We start from the raw sequence: 19,434 nt of genomic DNA, 5'->3' as shown, positions 1-19,434 counted from the left end.
CTAGGATACCACTAACTATGACAGTGAGTTTTTAAAACAGAGTTTATTAACAGCCCAGCCCTAACCAATGTTCCAGTGCCAGTGCATTTGTTCCCTTACCTTGAGGCGGTCTCCGTGACAGCTCTTCCACTGTAGAATGCAGCATGCACCCCATTGGAATGACTGCATTGGCATTGGAAAGTTGTTTAGGATTGGGCTGTCAGAGCCTCTGAGAGGAATTTTATCAGGGGGTGCAAAGTTTCTTTGGGCTCCTCCCCAAAGAGGGTGAAGCAAAGCAAGGGGAATGGTAGTGATGGGGGCATAGAACAGGGTTGGGAATGGGGCAAAACAGGGTGGGGGGGAAGTGTCCTGTGTACACCAAAATGTATTTCTGCAGCAGCTGTAGTCCCGCAGCTGTGTCCCTGAGCTCCTATACACTCCTTCATGGTAAGCAGATCCACAAGCCAAAGAGCTACTGTAACTGGTGAGTTTACTCCCAAATCTGAAACTGTGTTAAGGAGTGTCATGTGTAAATTACTCAGCCCAGAGCATATGGCTTGTGGTTGCACTCACTGTAATGCCCCCAGCATCCTGCGAGGGCAGTGGGTGAGGTCAGAAAATGTAAGATTCCAGGAAATTTCTGGGCCCCTTCCTTTTGTTCATGGGCCCCCTTTTTGACCCTGGATCCGGGTACAAATTACCCCCTGCACCCCCTTCTCATGGGCCCTGTGGACTGTTACTAAGCAATATAGATAGCAAGAAAAAGGGTACATTTACTTTCAGTAACTCTGCTAAGGAGATCAGTTACAGAGCTTTAAGTGGCTGAAGATGAGGAAAATACATGCACAAGCAAGCCTTAATTGTAAAGAGAAAGGAGACAAAGCAATGGAATGAAGCTGAGTTGAACTGGGTTTCCTCCTCAGCTAGCCCGCTGAAGAAGGTGATTAGCAGGAAGCTTTGAAATATGCACATGAAAATGGAGGAGGGGGAGGTGTAGGTGCAGCTGTTACAAGGATCAAAGAATGATAGAGAGAGAGATTACTAATCACATTCTGCTGGAGAAGTTTTGAATATGAAGTCTGTCAAAGTAGCAAGGGCTGGTTTGCACCATTTCAGGTTCCAGGGGGCAAAAATACAGCAAACAGGTACTCCCCTGAGTCAAGGAGGTAGTTCCTCAGAGGTGAAGGCAGATACCAAAGTTAGAGGACTCAGAAAGAAGCTTCCAGACCATAGGTCAGCATTGCAAAGCAGACAGCATGAAGTCTGTCCACGAAGAAGAAAGCACTACCAAAATGGTGGTTTCTCTGGCAGTGGTTCTCAAACTGTGGGTCTGTGCTAAAAAGTTTTAGAAACACTGCTCTATGGGAAGAGACTATCAAAACACACAACAGCATGGGCAACACCTTCCCAACAACTTCCAGAGCAGTGATAGTTATGCCTAGGTCATTGGTGAGAGAGTCATCCTGAAGATAGAGCCTGAAAAGAACTGTCCACCTAGCCTGGCCACTGGGCAACTGAACTCAGTTCTGAATAATAATTGAACTGAACTCATGCAACTGAAGTCATGCAACTCATGAACTGAACTGGGCAACTGAACTCAGTTCTGAATAATAATTCAGGAAGACTTGTACTTGCAAAGGGGTCTGTGGATTATCTGAACACACAAATGCCCCACATTGCTTCAGATTCCTATTTGGATCAATGGCTCTTATTTAGCATAGTCTTGATTAGAGAGTACCATGCCTCACCCCCTCCACGCTGACTCTCAGTACTGCCAGCTAAGGAACAGAGATGGAGTTAGAAGAGACTGTGCACATTTGGAAAGTGAGGTCATTGGCAACAGCACTTTCTATAGAAAGTTTCCTGAGCTGCCAATTAACATAAAATGTGTCTTGTCAAGTGTCTTTATCATTAGCCATGCCTCCAGTGTAGAACAATATGTTTTAGCTATTGACTTACAAGGATGTTTTGAATGGCAGCTTACAATGAATCATGATGTCAGATTTTTTCCTCATTGTGTGCTGTAACATTACAAATTCATTTTGCATTCATTTGGATGCCACCCAACATAATAAGTTCTGTAAGCATTGATTTCAATACAACTCTCATTTTGTTCCAGTCTGTCAAAACAACCAATCATCCATTCAAATCTCTACACTGATTTCAGCATGGAAAGAATTCTGACAGTACTCCCATATACTCCCATTGATTTCTACAATGTAACTACACTCAACATAAATTATTTCCAAATACCAGGCACTCAAACACCAAGCATTTATTTTATCTTAATTTCAGAAACACTTAAGGGGGAAAAAAAAAACCTGAAACAACAATTAGGGCCTCAATTCTCAGTGACACCATAGACAAAAGAGTAACAAAAGGAATTGAGGTAACCACTTCCTAAACAGATGAGCTACTTTGTTGATTGAAGGTCTCAGTTGACTTTTCTGAATGATAACTGCTTAGACAACTTCTTCAAGTGTATTGAAGTAATTGGGATTTCTATCAAAACTATCATTCACAAATTGCTACCTAAACATATCACAGAATGGGAAAAAATCTTATAAGCCTACTCCAAATGCAATTGTTCCTTGCTACATCAAGAGCTTTAACTTTTGACAGTAGTAATGATCTAATGGTAAGTTCATGTTTTGTTTTTTATATAAGCAGTGATTCACTTCTAATATTTGACTATTTCTCAACATGATCGCAGCTTATGCTTAATACCTCCCCAAGACTATCACAATGCCAACAAACCATAATTAGTCCCATACTCCTCTTATTTAAGTGGTAGGTATTTAGCATCAATGATATAAGAGTTTTAAAAAATTTTCTTCTGCTGGCTTCATCAATAGAAATGGAATGTTCTTCATAACACATAGATTTCCACTGATACTTGATATTTAGGTATTAAATTCTTTAAACATAGCTTAAAACTAATAGTATTTCCGTGGTTTTGAAACAGTATCTTCTATATTCTTAGCAACCGCTTGTGTTGTTGGGGACAACTAATATCCTCTCTAAGGATGTCAAAGGCCTTTAAATGTCAGATTCAAATAATACAGTACAGATGCTTTTGGATCCCTTTTGGTATTTCTCTTGAAAGTCAATCTATGAAGGGAGTCAATACTTTGATTTATCAATCCAGAAACGCTTTTCAGTAATATCACTCCTAGATAGCTGATCCTTCTGTCTATTCATTTTGCTTCTGTTTCTCTTGTAATACAAATGTAATTTGTCATGAAACTTTAATCTCCATAAACTCTGGTTCTGAATTATTCACTTTGTAACCTAAGATCTTAGTAAATTTACCTAGCACCACATTTAAAGGTAGCAATGAATTCTCAGGTTTTGGCAAGGTTAGGATCTGGGAATCTGAATGAAGACAGAATTTAGTCAAGTGCCTTGTTACCAGGTGTGCTTTTCAGAACATATGTTATGGGCATGCTCAAGGGAAATATATTTTGAGTGCTGAATCTGTGTGCAGTGCCCAATGGCATCGCTCAATGGCACGCTGGTAGGGGAGGGAAGAGGGAGGAAAGGGTGAAGGTGCAACAACAACAAAAATCTTTCATTAAGGGCATACTAATACAATTGTAGGGGAGACTAATCAAAAATGAAAAGCAATGAAATATTCCTTAAGCAGTTCCTATATAAAGAGAAATATAATGTGAGGAAATCATTAACAGAAAAAGGGGGCATGTGATGGAACAAGTGGGGGGGGGGAGAATGCAGGGGGAAAGAGATGTAGGGAAATCAGGAGTGTTACCCAAGGGACAGGGGTTGAGTAACTGGAGGTTTTGCAATAGCAGAAAGAGTGGGGAAGAGGTGGAGTGTTGGAGGAGAAAGGAAAAAAAGCAAGAGAGGTGAACAGTTTAAAAACAAACTCATATGCTAACACACAGGAATAGAGGTTCCCCAAGTGTACACAACAACACCTTAGGGCAGAGGTGTCAAACGTATTTAAAACACATATATACCACCTTTATGACAGTGATTACAGTTGATAAAATGCTTTAAAATGTTAATTTTGAATAAGAACACATAATACCATGTTCAACTTTTTTTTTAAGAACACCAAAATTCACGAAAAAAATAAAACCATTTTAGACTACCCCAATTATAACAGGGGCCAGAGAAATTGCTTCTGGGGGTTGCACCGGTTCATGGGCCTTATGTTTGACACCCTTGCCTTGGGGTGTTGCATCATGGTGCACTCATAGGAGCATTATGGGATATCCCCAGTGCCCCTGCTAGCTGTTCACTGCACAAGAGGAAAATGACAAATACACTAAACCAGTGTTTCTCAATTTGTGGGTCGGGACCCACTAGTTGGGTTGCAAGTAAATTTCAGCTGGTTTGCGTAGTACCTAGCAGTAATTGAAAATATGGGAAGATGGGATGCTGGAAAGGGGGATGGCTGTGTGGTTATTTTGAATGTGTCAAAGTTATACACGGGCTTTTTTCCCCTTTCTGATTCACTTTGCAATTGGAAATGGCAGAGAAATAACTCAATTTATTGGTGCATTCTCAGGAAAGCAGCAGGTTCTGACATCACAATGATTGCACTTCCTGCTTGAGGATGTCACTTCCAGCCATGGCATCACTTCCACGTTAATGACATTACTTCCAGTGGGTCTCAGATAGTCATTCTAAAAACTGGGTCCCAGCACTAAAAAGTTTGAGAATCATTGCACTAAGCTTGAGTGTTATCAGTCTGAGTGTGCAAGAGACTGGAAAGCAGGGAGAGCTTTGTGGGTCAATAGCTAGGCTGCACCGAAGACCACTTGAGGCGGGCTTATGTGGTTCGGCTGCCTCAGCCCCCGATGGGGTTGACTGTGAGAAGTTTGTGTCCTCAAAGCTGGGGGCGTGGCTTTGAGTCAGGGTGGGAATGCCTGCCTTAGGGTCAGGCCACTGTCTGACGCCCCTTCAGCAAATTGCTATTGCACTGGTCTCTGGCTTCACCACTGCTAGTCTAAAACTTTCACTTCCTATTTTGTATTGGCAACCTTCAGTCTCGAAAGACTATGGTATCGCGCTCTGAAAGGTGGTTCTGGCACAGCGTCTAGTGTGGCTGAAAAGGCCAATCCGGGAGTGACAATCCCTTCCACACCGGGAGCAAGTGCAGTCTGTCCCTGGTCTGTCTCCCTGGCTATGGGCCTTCCTTCTTTGCCTCTTAGCCTCAGACTGTTGGCAAAGTGTCTCTTCAAACTGGGAAAGGCCATGCTGCACAGCCTGCCTCCAAGCGGGCCGCTCAGAGGCCAGGGTTTCCCACTTGTTGAGGTCCACTCCTAAGGCCTTCAGATCCCTCTTGCAGATGTCCTTGTATCGCAGCTGTGGTCTACCTGTAGGGCGCTTTCCTTGCACGAGTTCTCCATAGAGGAGATCCTTTGGGATCCGGCCATCATCCATTCTCACGACATGACCAAGCCAACGCAGGCGTCTCTGTTTCAGCAGTGAATACATGCTAGGGATTCCAGCATGTTCCAGGACTGTGTTGTTTGGAACTTTGTCCTGCCAGGTGATGCCGAGGATGCGTCGGAGGCAGCGCATGTGGAAAGCGCTCAGTTTCCTCTCCTGTTGTGAGCAAAGAGTCCATGACTCGCTGCAGTACAGAAGTGTACTCAGGACGCAAGCTCTGTAGACCTGGATCTTGGTATGTTCCGTCAGCTTCTTGTTGGACCAGACTCTCTTTGTGAGTCTGGAAAACGTGGTAGCTGCTTTACCGATGCGCTTGTTTAGCTCGGTATCGAGAGAATGAGTGTCGGAGATTGTTGAGCCAAGGTACACAAAGTCATGGACAACCTCCAGTTCATGCTCAGAGATTGTAATGCAGGGAGGTGAGTCCACATCCTGAACCATGACCTGTGTTTTCTTCAGGCTGATTGTCAGTCCAAAATCTTGGCAGGCCTTGCTAAAACGATCCATGAGCTGCTGGAGATCTTTGGCAGAGTGGGTAGTGACAGCTGCATCGTCGGCAAAGAGGAAGTCACGCAGACATTTCAGCTGGACTTTGGATTCTGCTCTCAGTCTGGAGAGGTTGAAGAGCTTTCCGTCTGATCTGGTCCGGAGATAGATGCCTTCTGTTGCAGTTCCAAAGGCCTGCTTCAGCAGGACAGCGAAGAAAATCCCAAACAAGGTTGGTGCAAGAACACAGCCCTGCTTCACTCCGCTTCGGATGTCAAAAGGGTCTGATGTGGAGCCATCGAAGACAACAGTGCCCTTCATGTCCTTGTGGAAAGATCTGATGATGCTGAGGAGCCTGGGTGGACATCCAATCTTGGGGAGAATCTTGAAGAGGCCGTCTCTGCTGACCAGGTCGAAAGCCTTTGTGAGATCTATGAAGGCTATAAAGAGTGGCTGTCGTTGTTCCCTGCATTTCTCCTGCAGTTGTCTAAGGGAGAATACCATATCAGTGGTGGACCTGTTGGCTCGGAATCCACACTGCAATTCTGGATAGACGCTCTCTGCAAGTACCTGGAGCCTCTTTAGTACAACTCGGGCAAACAGCTTTCCTACAACGCTAAGGAGAGAGATGCCGCGGTAGTTGTTGCAGTCACCCCTGTCACCTTTGTTCTTGTACAGCGTGATGATGTTTGCATCCCTCATGTCTTGAGGTACTCCACCTTCTCTCCAGCAGAGACAGAGGATTTCATGCAGCTCAGTGACGATGATCTCTTTGCAGCATTTTAGGACTTCAGCAGGGATGCTGTCTTTTCCAGGTGCCTTGCCAAAGGCAAGGGAGTCCAGGGCCACGTGAAGTTCTTCTAGGGTTGGTTCACTGTCAAGCTCTTCCAGCACAGGCAGGCACTCAATGTTGTTCAGTGCTTCTTCGGTGACTACATTTTCTCTGGAATATAGCTCAGAGTAGTGCTGCACCCAGCGTTCCATCTGCTGCGCCCAATTCTGGATGGCCTCGCCTGTGGCAGACTTCAGAGGGGCAATTTTCTTCTGTGTTGGACCTAGGGCCTGCTTGATACCATCATACATCCCCTTGATGTTGCCCGTGTCAGCTGCTATCTGTATCTCGGAACAGAGCTGGAGCCAGTAGTCGTTAGCACATCTCCTGGCAGTCTGTTGGACTTTGCTGCGAGCAGTTCGGAGGACCTGCAGGTTGCGCTCATTGGGACAGGCCTTGTATGCTGCTTGAGCTCTCCTCTTTTCCTCAATGACTGGTGTCAACTCCTCAGAGTGGGCTTCAAACCAGTCTGCCGCCTTGTTGGTCTTCTTGCCGAATATGGACAAGGCGGTGTTGTAAACGGTATTCTTGAAATGTTCCCATCTGTTGGATGCGTTTGCGTCGGCCGGGCCTGGAAGAGATTCCTCAAGCGCTTGTGCAAATTCCTCCACTTTTCTCTGATCCCGGGTCTTGCTGGTATCAATGCGAGGTCTTCCTTCCTTTTTCGTGTGATACAGTCGCTTTGTTTGCAGTTTCACTCTGCTGCACACCAGGGAGTGGTCAGTGTCGCAGGCAGCACCATGATAACTGCGTGTGATCTTGATGCTGGGAAGGCTGGAGCGTCTGGTGAGGATCAGGTCGAGCTGGTGCCAGTGCTTTGATCTTGGATGTCTCCAAGAGACTCTATGTTGGGGCTTTGTGTTGAAGAACGTGTTGCTGACACAGAGACCGTGATGACAGCAAAACTCTAGCAGGCGTTGGCCATTTTCGTTCATCCTCCCAGTGCCAAACTGACCTAAGCAAGTGGGCCATGAACTGTTATCAGCACCAACTCTAGCATTGAAATCGCCGAGGATGAACAATGGCTCTTTTACAGGGATTTTCTTGACAGTGGTGGCCAGGTCATCATAGAATTTGTCTTTGGCTTCTGCTGGAGACGACAGAGTCGGTGCATAAGCACTGATGAGAGTGATAGGTCCTGCTGATGACTGGAGCTGCAGGGACAAAATTCTTTCACTTCCCACAGTAGGTGGGATGATGGATTTCAGCAGGGTATTTCTGACCGCAAAGCCAACACCATGTTCCCTGGTTTCGTTTGGTGGTTTTCCCTGCCAGAAAAATGAGAAATTTCTCTCCTTGACAGATCCGGAATCTGGCAGCCTAGTCTCTTGAAGGGCGACGATGTCCATCTGCAGTCTGCTCAGCTCCATGTCGATGACAGCTGTTTTGCGTGCGTCGTCTATTCCTATATGTCGTCGTCACTTATGTGCGTCGTCACTTATGTGCACTATATGTGCGTCGTCACTTCCTATATGTATCTATAATAAAGTGGCCCATCCACCCATACATATGTCTTGTAAGTGCCCAGGCAATTTAAGTTAATTTTCTGCAGAGTAACCTTGACCTCCAATAATGTCGTATGGTCATTCAATAATAGAGAAACTTTTAAATTACTAAGGAAAATGGGTAAAACCCCTAGTTCTTAGTTACCATATATCTATAACTCCTTGCTATACCTCAATCTCCTCACCAGCATTCTCCACTTGTATTGCGTAACATCTCTCCTGCTTCATTATCTGAAGGATATGCCCATTAATATTTCCTTCTGCCAACATTTTTGCTAATTTTTCACCTGGTTTATTGCCATATTCAAAAACATCCTGCTTATAGTATAATAGCAATTTGGCTGCTTTAAATACATCCGTTAACTTCAACTCGTCCCTTGCTGTGTCAAGCTTTTGCTTCAACATCCCAGAATTATCTCTTTTATGAATCTTTTCCAATGCTTAATTTCATGCACCAGCAAGTTATGAGTCTGTTCTCCCTGACTCTTTAAATAAATCCTCTTGCAGATAACACAGGACTGTCATATAAGCTTTGAAGGTATCCCAGATGACTGTTAAGTCAATTATTTGAGTCAAGTTTAGATCAAAACACTGTCTTATCTAATTTCATGATTCAACAACATGGTCATTCTTTAATGATAAACTATTCCAACCCCAAGTAATGAGTTCTTCCTTTTCTGAAGGGTTCACTGCATCTCTGTTGGTACATGATCAACATAAAGCATGGCACCAATTTCTACTTTCACCCCCCTTTCCAACATTCTAATGCAGGGTTGTCCAAACCCCAGCCTGCGGGCCCGATCCGGCGTGAGCAGTGTTTACAGTTCTGCGGCACTGCTGCTGCTCCTGGCACCCAGTCTTATCACAAATATGTCCTATGCAGTTGTGTCTGCCCGGATATCCTATTGCAAAGTACGCTGGGGCTAATGGCAATAGATGTGAGCGCCTACAGCAGCCATTTTCAACCTTTTTCAGCTCACGGCACACTGTCAAGGCACTAAAATTGCCAAGGCACACTCCCAGTTTTTTACTTACAATAAATTACTACATTACAATTAATTTTTAATTAATATAATTAATACAATTAAATCATTACATGACAAAGGGCACAATCCTAACCAGGTCTACTCAGAAGTCTATTTTGTTCAATGGGGCTTACTCTCAGGAAAGTGTGGTTAGGATTGCAGCCAAAGACTGGGAGGATGACAATGGGGGAAATGTGCCTGTGGGACTTACTTCTGGGTAGACATGCCTAGGATTGGGCTTTTGGTTGCACTCTTTTTTCTCAAATACAGGAGCAGGCAAATGGCACTTCTCTCTCCCCCACCCCACCCCCTCCCACAGGGACATTCCCCTCATCTCATAATTGCAGTTAGCACCTCTCCTACTGTCCCTCCCCTCACTGGTCCACACCTTCCAAAGGTCCAGAATCACTTGCCTCACATTCTACCCCCCCCCAATTGCCTGCTCCTGTATTTCAGAAAAAAAGTGTGACCAAAAGCCCAATCCTAGGCATGTCTACTCAGGAGTAAGTCCCATTATAGTAAATGGAGCTTACTTCCAGGAAAGTGGGGCTAGGAGAGGATCCTGAGAGCCCAGCCCAGCCCAGGCATGTCTACTCAGAAGTAAGACCCATTATAGTCAATGGGGCTTAATCCCAGGAAAGTGTGGAGAGGATTGTTGCCCCAATGCCCCTCCTCTGAAAGGCAAAGGCAAGGCAGGGAGGGTGGCTTTGGGGAGCTGCAGGCAACTGTGGCAAGGAAAAGGGACTTAGAAGGACCCTCAGCCAGCCCATTCTTAGGTTGGTGGTCTCAGTAGATTCGCTGACTTTCTACCTGCTTGCCTGCCCCAGGCTCCCTCACTCTCACTCTGCCCAGAACTCCTCCAGGTTTCTCTCTCTGCCCAATCAGCAAGCAGGGCAGTCTACTCAGACGTAAGTCCCATAATAGTCCCATAACAGTCAACGGGGCTTACTTCCAGGTAAATGAGGATTGGGTTGCAGCCTTCCTCTTGCTCAGCAGCAGGAGATGCAAAGCAGCTGTGGCTGCTCCTTCTTTTGCCTGAGGCTGCTGCCTGCGTCCTCTGGCCCCACTGCACACCTGAGGCTACCTCATGGCACACTAGTGTGCCGTGGGACAGTGGTTGAAAACTGCTGGCCTAGAGTGTCCATGTGTCCATATCTTCCCAACAAGTTCTCTACCTTTGTATCAAGTTCCTCTATTACTAAGACCTCACAAAAGCCCCTTTGACCTAGATTAGGGGCAAACACATCCTAAAGTCACCAATTCACTCTAAGGCCCCTTTAAAAAACATTAAGGATCATTAAAAAGTCTATACATTTTGTTCAAAGAAACAGAAGCATTAAAGCTCAGCACAGTTTACATAAGAAAAGAAGATAAAAGACTGCAATCAATTAGCTAGCAACTTCAGTTAGACTATATGTGGTCTATGATTTCTCCTGGCTTTCTAGAAGTTTTCCCAAACTTTAAATTGTAAGGTGGAACTTTCAGATCAACAGAGGAACCTGTGCACTGAACAAATTCTTGAGGATCAAGAGCAGCCTCTTAATAGCCTAAACCATATTGCAAGCACTGAATTTTGAACTCTGCTTTGGTACAAGGTGCTAAATTTCAAGTTTCTCCCATTCTAATTAAAAGATAACATTCAGAAGAAACACACAAAATACAAAGTACAAACCTACTAATTTATTGTTCCATTCACAAACTACTTTACTAATAAAATTCATGTGATAAATATGAACCTATGAGTTTATCAAATCCCTAAGAAGATTATCTAAATCAACTGCATTGTAATTACCATTCACCATCTGTTCCACCAGGGCCTCAGCTGATCTGCTGGCATCTTGAAGTTTCCTGTACTTCTCAGGCTTTTCTCGGTCTATGGCCTGCAACATTACAAAATTGAATATCTCATATGAAAAGATATGAAAGATCTCATATGAAAATGAGTTCAAACATGACAGAAAATGGGCCTCGTAGTTTTATTATTGCTATTTGGTTTAAGAAGGAAGACACTTATCTCTTCTAAATCTATAAAAGGTTTTCAACAGCCATGAGTTCAGAATATTTCAGCTGCACCGGTTCCTTATCCTTCAACTGATCCAAGCCTCTACCTTCCTACCCTGATCAGTGTTGTAAAGTCTTGTTCTTCTTGCACCTGTTCTTGCTCTATTTTGATGTTAGAAAGTGTACCTATGTGTCATGGTGACAATCCATTTACAACTTTGATTAACACAAATGGAATCCACACTTAACCAACTAAGGGTGCAATCCTACCCTTCTGGTAAGTCACCCTAGACCCTATGGATCTCTTTGGACTTGCACCACTTCCTGAGGTGGCACAAGTTTCAAGGAGAGCAGAGCGGCTTCAAGCCACTCCGAACTCCCTGGGAACAGGGGTTAGAATCCAGCATAACTTATTGTAAACTTTTAATTTACTTGATTGATTGATTTGATACTCTTGTATTGTAGGGTCAAAAATTTTCCTGCTTGATAATGTCACTTCTGGTCATGACATCACTTCTGGTGGAGCCCCACAGATTGTTATTCTAAAAAGTGGGTCCAGGTGCTAAAAAATTTGAGAACCACTACAATAGGGAACTTTTAAAAAATTTTAAATAGGGACTTTTTAATTTTTTAAAACAATAGGGAACTTTTAAAACCATAAATAGTATTCAGGGGTGTGCAAACAGGCTAGGAATCATGGTGAGCAATAAGTGTTAGCCTCCACCCTAGCAGCTGATTTAGGTTGCTTTGCAAGCCCCTCCCCAATTTTTTTTTAAAGAAAACATTCCAGAGTCAACCACATGCATCTGTGTGCATATCTATAGTTTGACCCCAAAACAAAGCAACTAAACGTTTTTTAAAACTACACACACAACTGAATTGTCATCAAAATAAATATTTCACAGATATAAAATACTTGGATTTGTAGTGAAAATACAATTGGAAAAATGTACAGCCTATTAAACTATCTACCCTGCAGATTTAATTCTTTTTTTATTTTAAAGATGTATACCCTGCCTTTCCAACAGCGCCCAAGGCAGTTTATAAAACCAGCCATAAAATATATAAATATAACATAAATCAATAACCAACTACAATAACAAATCCAATTAAAGAACATCAAAAATATGCATCCCATCATCAAAAACATTCTTAGCAAATATAAAACTAGGACTAAGCAACTGCATAAAACTCCAATAAATAATTAGCCACGTAAAAGTCAAAACAGCACATTCAAGCAGCCAGTAAATCTGTCAATAAACCAATACCCACCACCCACAACTTTAATCCAATCATATCCAGGGCCCGATCATATCCAACTTCCCAGTACTGATGCAGCTGTGGGTAATCTAGGGTGCTTTCTGCAGTAAGAACAGTGGTGAGACATCTTGTAAATACTGAACTGAGCCAAGGGGAATTTACCAATCATAAATTCAAGCTAGGTTGTGTGTGCGTGTGTGTGTTTGACTCACAAGGTATGCTGATGGTGTCACTGGCAAGGAACTCACACTGTCATATATTTTAAAACTTATTATTATTATTATAATTATAAGATTACTACTCAATATGAATGGATAATTCATGATGCATAAATACGGAAATATGATTAATTCAATGTACTATTTTACTCTTAAAAGCCATTTACAATTTTCCCCTTCCCAAAACTCAAACTAGAAAGTTGTACACAGTACTGTTGCATTTGTACAGTGGTGTAACTAGCCACCCTGGAGTCCGCGGCACAGATTAAAATGATGCCCCCAACTCACAACCAGAAGTGATGTCACTTCAGGATATGACATCACACCTACAGTTTTTTAAAACTGAAAAATAAAAAAAATCTTCTGCCTCCCTCCACTCCCAGCCCCCCTCCTGCTCACCACCCAAGAGGCGCAAGCGGCAACTGGAGTCTCTGGTTACTTGTTCCCTTTGCTCTGCCACCTCCCACCACCCCAGCCCCCTCTTGTTTGCCCCAAGCCCTCCCGGGTCACCTCCCCAAACCCCCAGAGCAAGGAGAGTAAGCTCCAAGAGACTGAGATCACCACTGCCCTCTTACAAAGAGTGCCATTTCTTCCCAGACTTCTGTGCCCAGGCAGCCTGCAGCTCAGTGCAATTGCTATACCTGCACCCCCTCTAGGTACTCCACTGCATTTGTACATATAATCAAACACAGTCTGTGCTTCAAAAGACAGACTTGGACAGAAAATCTGTTCTACAAATTTAATACAAATAGTTAAGAATACAAATTTTTTCTTACATTAACTCTGTCTCTGAGGTCTGATAGATTCCCTTCTTTTCTATATATTGCAAACTCAGGACTCTGGAGTACAGCTTCTGAGCGGGTCATCCAACTGTGAAGTTCTGTTGTATCAACATCAAACCTAACATGAAGAGAAAAAGAAAATATTTTTCTTTACACAGAAAAGAGGCTATGATAGTAAAAGCTTACACCAGCTGTTTAAACCAGAAATATGAATTTAAAAGTGAAAAAGCTGTCTCAACTGCAAGAAACAGAAGGCTCTAAATAGTCTGCATTTCAATAGATATCACATAAAACTGTCAACTACAAAATGTAGGTGCTCTTTACAGACATACACATACATCTTGGTTTAAGATGCTGCTTTTCCTACAGAACAGATGCAACCCAAGTTTCACATGCTGAATGCCAGTTTTAAGGTGTCTTTCTTTTTTGTCTGTTTGCTTCATTTAAGGTTTTTTTTTTCCACAATATATGAAATCAGTGGCTCTCAGTAATAATAATAACAATAACTTGGTATTTATATACCGCCTTTCTGGTCATCGGATTACTCCTCTAACTTTATTCAAGGCAGTTTACACAGACAGGCGTTTCTAAATCCCTCAAGGGGATTTTTACAATCATAAAGCTTCTTTCTTTCAAGAACCAACAACTTTTCAGAATGGATCTTCCTGGTTTGGTCTCACTTCTGGCCTCCAGTTCTCCCACGCAGGCTGACAAGCAGCTCCATCTCTCACATGGAGGGCAGCCAGGACGCTTCTTGCTCACACCAAGAGCAGGTGGAATCACTCAGCTCGGCTTGTCAGCTGCTTCAAGGTCTCGCCATTCTCAGTCGCTCAGGGAGCTGCCGGTGTCCTCAAACTGGCAACCTTCTGATGTTATCTTCGGGCTAACAGTGGTTCTACTCTCTAAACCAGACCTCCTGCCTGTAAATATTGGCTCTTACCTGATTCAGCTAAAGATGGGTGCTCCCACTGGCTAACTGTGGCACTTGGGGCAAGATGATTCTGTGGCTGTATGTAGGATGACATAAGCATTATGCAGATACTACTAAAGGTAGCATCAACACATTGTTGGAGGGAGAGTGAGAAAACACAAGCCCCATGTCCACTTCAGCACATTCCAAAGCCCTTCACCCAACAGAATATAGCATTTGTCTGCAGTGACAAATACTGTACTCAGAGGGCATTGGCAAAGACGTGGAGCTTGCTGGTGTGGGTCTCACTGGCTCACAAACAGTTCATTAGACTACACCTGCAGTTTTCAAACTCCCAGAGAGTTTGAAGACCACAGTAAGTCCTTGCAGGGGAGGGGAGGGAGGCAGCAGGGGCAGGGATGGCAGTGATGCAATCCCCAGGATAGAGGTGGGGACCTCTATGGATAGAAGTGTTTTAAAACGGTGTACTCACCAGTCCCTGCAGCAGCCTTTCGGGATTTCAGGGAGCCCTTTGTGAGCATCTGCAGGGCTCCCCAGCCTTCTAAAAGTGAAAGCGGAACAATCATGCTCTACTTCTGGTTTTGCAGAGGTGCTGTTCTGAAGGCTGCTGTAGGGACTGGTGAGTGCATCCCAGTCCCTGCAGCCCCCTGGGCGATGCTATCCTGGGCTTTGCGTCGCTGCCTTCCCCCTGCCCCACCCTTAAGAGCGGCACCCCAGTTTGAATAGCTTTGGACTATGCTCTTTACTAATGTTGCCATAGGTAGAGCTGTTTGTTTCCACAATGGGCTTACTTCTGAGTAAAATAAATAATACCGTTTTCAAACGCCTCTCTCCATAGGGCTCCAAATCACCATGATTTTGTGGGTCTTAAAGCAAAAGTCATATAATCACATTGTAGGTAACTCAAAAAAAGTATTGTATTTATTGATCATTTTTATGGCTCCATGGAAAACGACAGAGAGAGAGTGCCAAAATGTTGAGCAAATCCGTAAACTCTGAGTTACAAAAATGATGTGCAATACGCCGCTCTGTGTTTTAAAACAGGGAATGATTCACAGTAGCCTGGTCTATTAAGTTGAACTAAGAAACACATGGAATGACTCAGTCTTGCTGTATTGCCCCATGATGTTTTTGTAAAAAGGCAGGGATGGGCCGTGACTCGAATGACTTGAACTAAAGTTACAAAAACATGTATTTTTTGCCATTCGTACAGATTCATGTGTGTCAGAAACATGGGCACTGATTCAGGAATTAGTGTTTCACCTAAAAATGAAAAAAACTTGAATAGACTCAAGGCTCACTTTTTTGTGTGCTTGCAACTCTGTTTCATACTTGTGCTTGCTTGCTTATTTGTTTTATTGCTGCTTCTGCTACTTGATTCATTTTTTGAAAAGACTTGAACTTGAGTCAAAATAACACAGGCCAACAAACATTTTGCTTCCTTAAACGTTACACCAATTCCTGGGCATATTTGGGGTGCTGATTCCAAAAATGGCATCCGTTTTGCCCTATCCTGTCTAGTTTTGGAGACACAGCATAGCCTCTTTAGTGAATGGTTCAAGCAGCTTCTTCATGAGGAAGCCTACACCATGGCTTCCTCATGAAGAAGCTGCTTGAACCATTCACTATGGTTCACTAGGCTATGCCGTGTCTCCAAAACAAGATGTGATAGGGCAAAACAGATAACATTTTTGGAATCAGGACCCCCAATTCATATCAAACCACCATAAGGTTTAGGAAAAACTTTTCTGACCTTCAATTTTGTAGGCCTGTGTAATGGCTCATGAGTGACTTGAGTCAAGGGACGAGAAGTTTCAGTACTTGACTCAAGAGTTGGCGCTGTGGCTCCAGCACATCCTTGTAAAAAGTACCCCCAGAACATTTTTAAAAGGCAGGTTGTCTATTTCACCTAATTTCTCATTCAAAACTGGAGAGTTAAGTGCAACAATTCAGTCTGCTCTTTTGAACAACAAACAATAAACATTAGCCTCACCAGTTCCTTTAAAAAAAAATGAGCATCTTTGTACAAAAATTGCGTTTATAAAAGGAGATATCTTGTGGACATATTGAGGAAAACAGACAGAAATGTCATATCTAAGGTCTTCATACATCCCCTGGTCTGTTTCATGATTCAAACACCTCAATATGTATCCCTTATTGCATAAAATGAATCTTTCAGGATCTCTCTAAAACTGAATACTGCAGAAGTAATTCCAAACATGTTCATGAATGAGCCTAGATGACGAAGAAAATCTGGGTCCAGCCAAGTTGCTTATACCTAATTCCTGGTATAAAAGAATATCTTGCTTTACAACACATTTCAGGCTCCCCTGCTATTAAAATATGCAGCCTCCATTCAAAAATAAGTGATCCCAAAGAAAGCACTGCAGGTATCCCAGAATAAGTCTGTCAATGCCATTTGTCATGCTGGTCTAGTACAGTGGTTAAGAGACGGAGCTGTGAATCAAAAATATCCTGTTTTGGGGCTAACAACACTTCCTTACCTTGCAAGGTTGTTGTAAAAAATTATGTCAAAATAATACAAAAAAAGTGTACTCTGAACACACATAACATGCTATACAAATGCTAAGTATTATTATTATTTCTATTTACATTGCAATCGCATGTAGTTAAGAAGCAAGCAATTCTACTACCCAGAAATACTTGACATTTTTATTTATCATATAATGCTATCTGCAGTGACATCACTAAGGGGCTGTGGGGGGTGTGGACCACACTGGGTGACACCCTCGGGGGGGGGTGACACCAGTACTGTCCAAAATCTTGGTATTTTTGAAAAATACCATCATGTTATATATTCTTTGATAGGCAATTTAATTAGGAATGCAATGAAACAAACCATGTTGAAATATCTTTATTCTATCAAATGTTATAGCCAAATAACCAGAGAAGGGAAAACACAACTGCCTTATGTAACAAAAAGTGGATTTTCCTAACTCAAAACTGACCAATTAGACTGACTGTTCTGAGAGCCAATGAGGTGTTCTTATGAATCAGCTTTCATTTCCATCTATCAGAGCGAAAACTACATCCTGAGCTCTTCAGCACCAGCTGTATGAGCATACTGCCGATGCTGGGTATCGCAAACGTGCTGCAAGATGCACCCGTGACAACCTGTGCTGAGTCAGCACCGTCGCTGGCTGCTGTATGATGCTAGGTAAGAGCTCCAGGTGGTGTTAAGGGCCTTAGGGCCAGGAGGAGAGGCATTCTGGGATGGGAGGAAGGTTGGGTGCCGAACTGGGGCAGAAGGCAGGTGGGTCTGGCAGAGTTCTACTCTGCCAGATCCTGAACCATCTCAGCTTGGAAGGTCCAACAGAGTCTCTTTTTTGACGGCACAGACTTGAGAAGCCCAATTGCGGGGCTTGGGGCTTTCCCCAGAAAAAAGGAAGAAAAATCTCCTTCCCCTGAGAAGAACTCCAGCAGCTGCTGTGGAGCTGCAGGATGCAGTGGTCGCCATTTTGGCACCACCACACTTGGCAGCAGCACTGCCTTTAGGATTGGGCTGTTATTCAGTTGTGTCATCAAGTTGGCCACTGGCTTTCTGTTGGTTACTGTTTGTTGGGTGACCTGTACTGTTATGTATTAAAATAAATTTAATGTGGGTGACACCAACTGTAGTGATTCCACTGGATTTAGGCTATGCATATGGGATTGTAATTTATTCTGTATGGAAGGAGGTACATCATGTGGGTGATGTACAGCTCTTGCACAGGGTGATGCAAACCCTGGTGATGCCTCTGGCTATCTGCACAATTAGTATCATACTCTTTCCACACCAACATCTGGTCCTTTTCCACCACTCCCCAAGAAAGCAACACAGGTCTAAAGGACGTTTCTGTCCCAAGCTAATATCAGCTTTGGAGGAGTGATCTGCCTTGGGAATATGGCTCATAAGGAAAGGGTTAAATAAACCACCCCTCTTAAGGATGTTATTGCAATCTTATCTAGTTCAAATTTTCAACTGAATGCATGGTTTTGGGTCTCTCCCACTCTCCAGCAGATCAGAGTTTATAAGATAGAAAGATGTCTACAAAGTTTTCCATTCCATATGTTTGTATAAAACAAGTGTTTAAAGGCATACTTTGCAATGCATTATTGCAGTAGCTGCTGTAGTAGGAAATACATGAAGACATTTGGAAAAAATGTGTTTGAATTTTTTGTTGCTGTAAAAAAACTAAAACTCAGGGATTTTAGGGGAAGACTGCAGAAAAGAAATAAAAAAACATATATTAAGTTTCAGTGGAACTGACACAGAGAGATCCATCCGTCCGTAATCCAAATTTCATCATCTCAATTGTATCCCCCAGTTCCACAGGTGACTCTTAACTGGGGGAAAAAACAGCCATGTATTTTACTTAACTTGTAGTTTGGGCCTTAGAACAACTGAGATATTATTACAGGTTTTCAGTCAAGAGCTCAGGGAAAATAATTCAGCCCGTTAATAGTTTTATTATTTAGGAGTACATTTGATTACGGCTATCGTTAAACTAATTGTTCAATTTTTTTACAGGACAAAACTGATCTAAAATTCACTAAATGTGAAGACACTAGATGGAGCACCTACCCTACTTTAATGTGCCTTTCCTTATACAGAAAGATAGATAACCAGCTTCACAGCAGTCATCCACAAAGGCATTCAGATAAACAGTTGTTATATGGTCGCATATAGTAGTTGCACAAAATATTGTGATGCAAAAAATTCTGAACTGTATAAATTCTGAGTATAATTCTGAGACATGCCTGTGGGCCCAATCGTATCCAATTTTCCAGTGTCGGTGTAGCTGTACCAATGGGGCATGCAGTGCTTCCTGTGGTGGGGAGGCAATCACGGAGGTCTTCTCAAGGTATGGGAATACTTGTTCCCTCACCTCGGAGATACATTGCAGTTGCACCAGTGCTGGAAATTTGGACAGGATTGGGTCCTATGTCATTTAACTCATCGAACATGAAAGAAAATTGTACCAAAGGGTATG

The 19,434-nt window shown here is 43.0% G+C and overlaps 1 protein-coding gene across 4 annotated transcripts in view; it reads right to left on the bottom strand.

The window, feature by feature from the left end:
- Positions 1–19,434, bottom strand: part of DMD (dystrophin) — a 1,248,719-nt gene that overhangs the window by 861,081 nt on the left and 368,204 nt on the right. For all 4 annotated transcript variants that reach the window (XM_066619666.1, XM_066619670.1, XM_066619667.1 and 1 more), the window contains 2 exons: positions 13,504–13,627; positions 11,041–11,128 (listed from right to left, as the gene is read on the bottom strand). In XM_066619666.1, coding sequence (XP_066475763.1) covers positions 11,041–11,128; positions 13,504–13,627 — 212 coding nt within the window. The remainder of the gene's footprint in view (positions 1–11,040; positions 11,129–13,503; positions 13,628–19,434) is intronic.

Source organism: Tiliqua scincoides, chromosome 3 (genome assembly GCF_035046505.1).
Source record: "Tiliqua scincoides isolate rTilSci1 chromosome 3, rTilSci1.hap2, whole genome shotgun sequence".
In the NCBI taxonomy this organism is placed as follows: Eukaryota; Metazoa; Chordata; class Lepidosauria; order Squamata; family Scincidae; genus Tiliqua; species Tiliqua scincoides.
The sequence above is the reverse complement of the archived record's forward strand: the minus strand, read 5'-3'. Positions and strand labels throughout refer to the sequence as shown.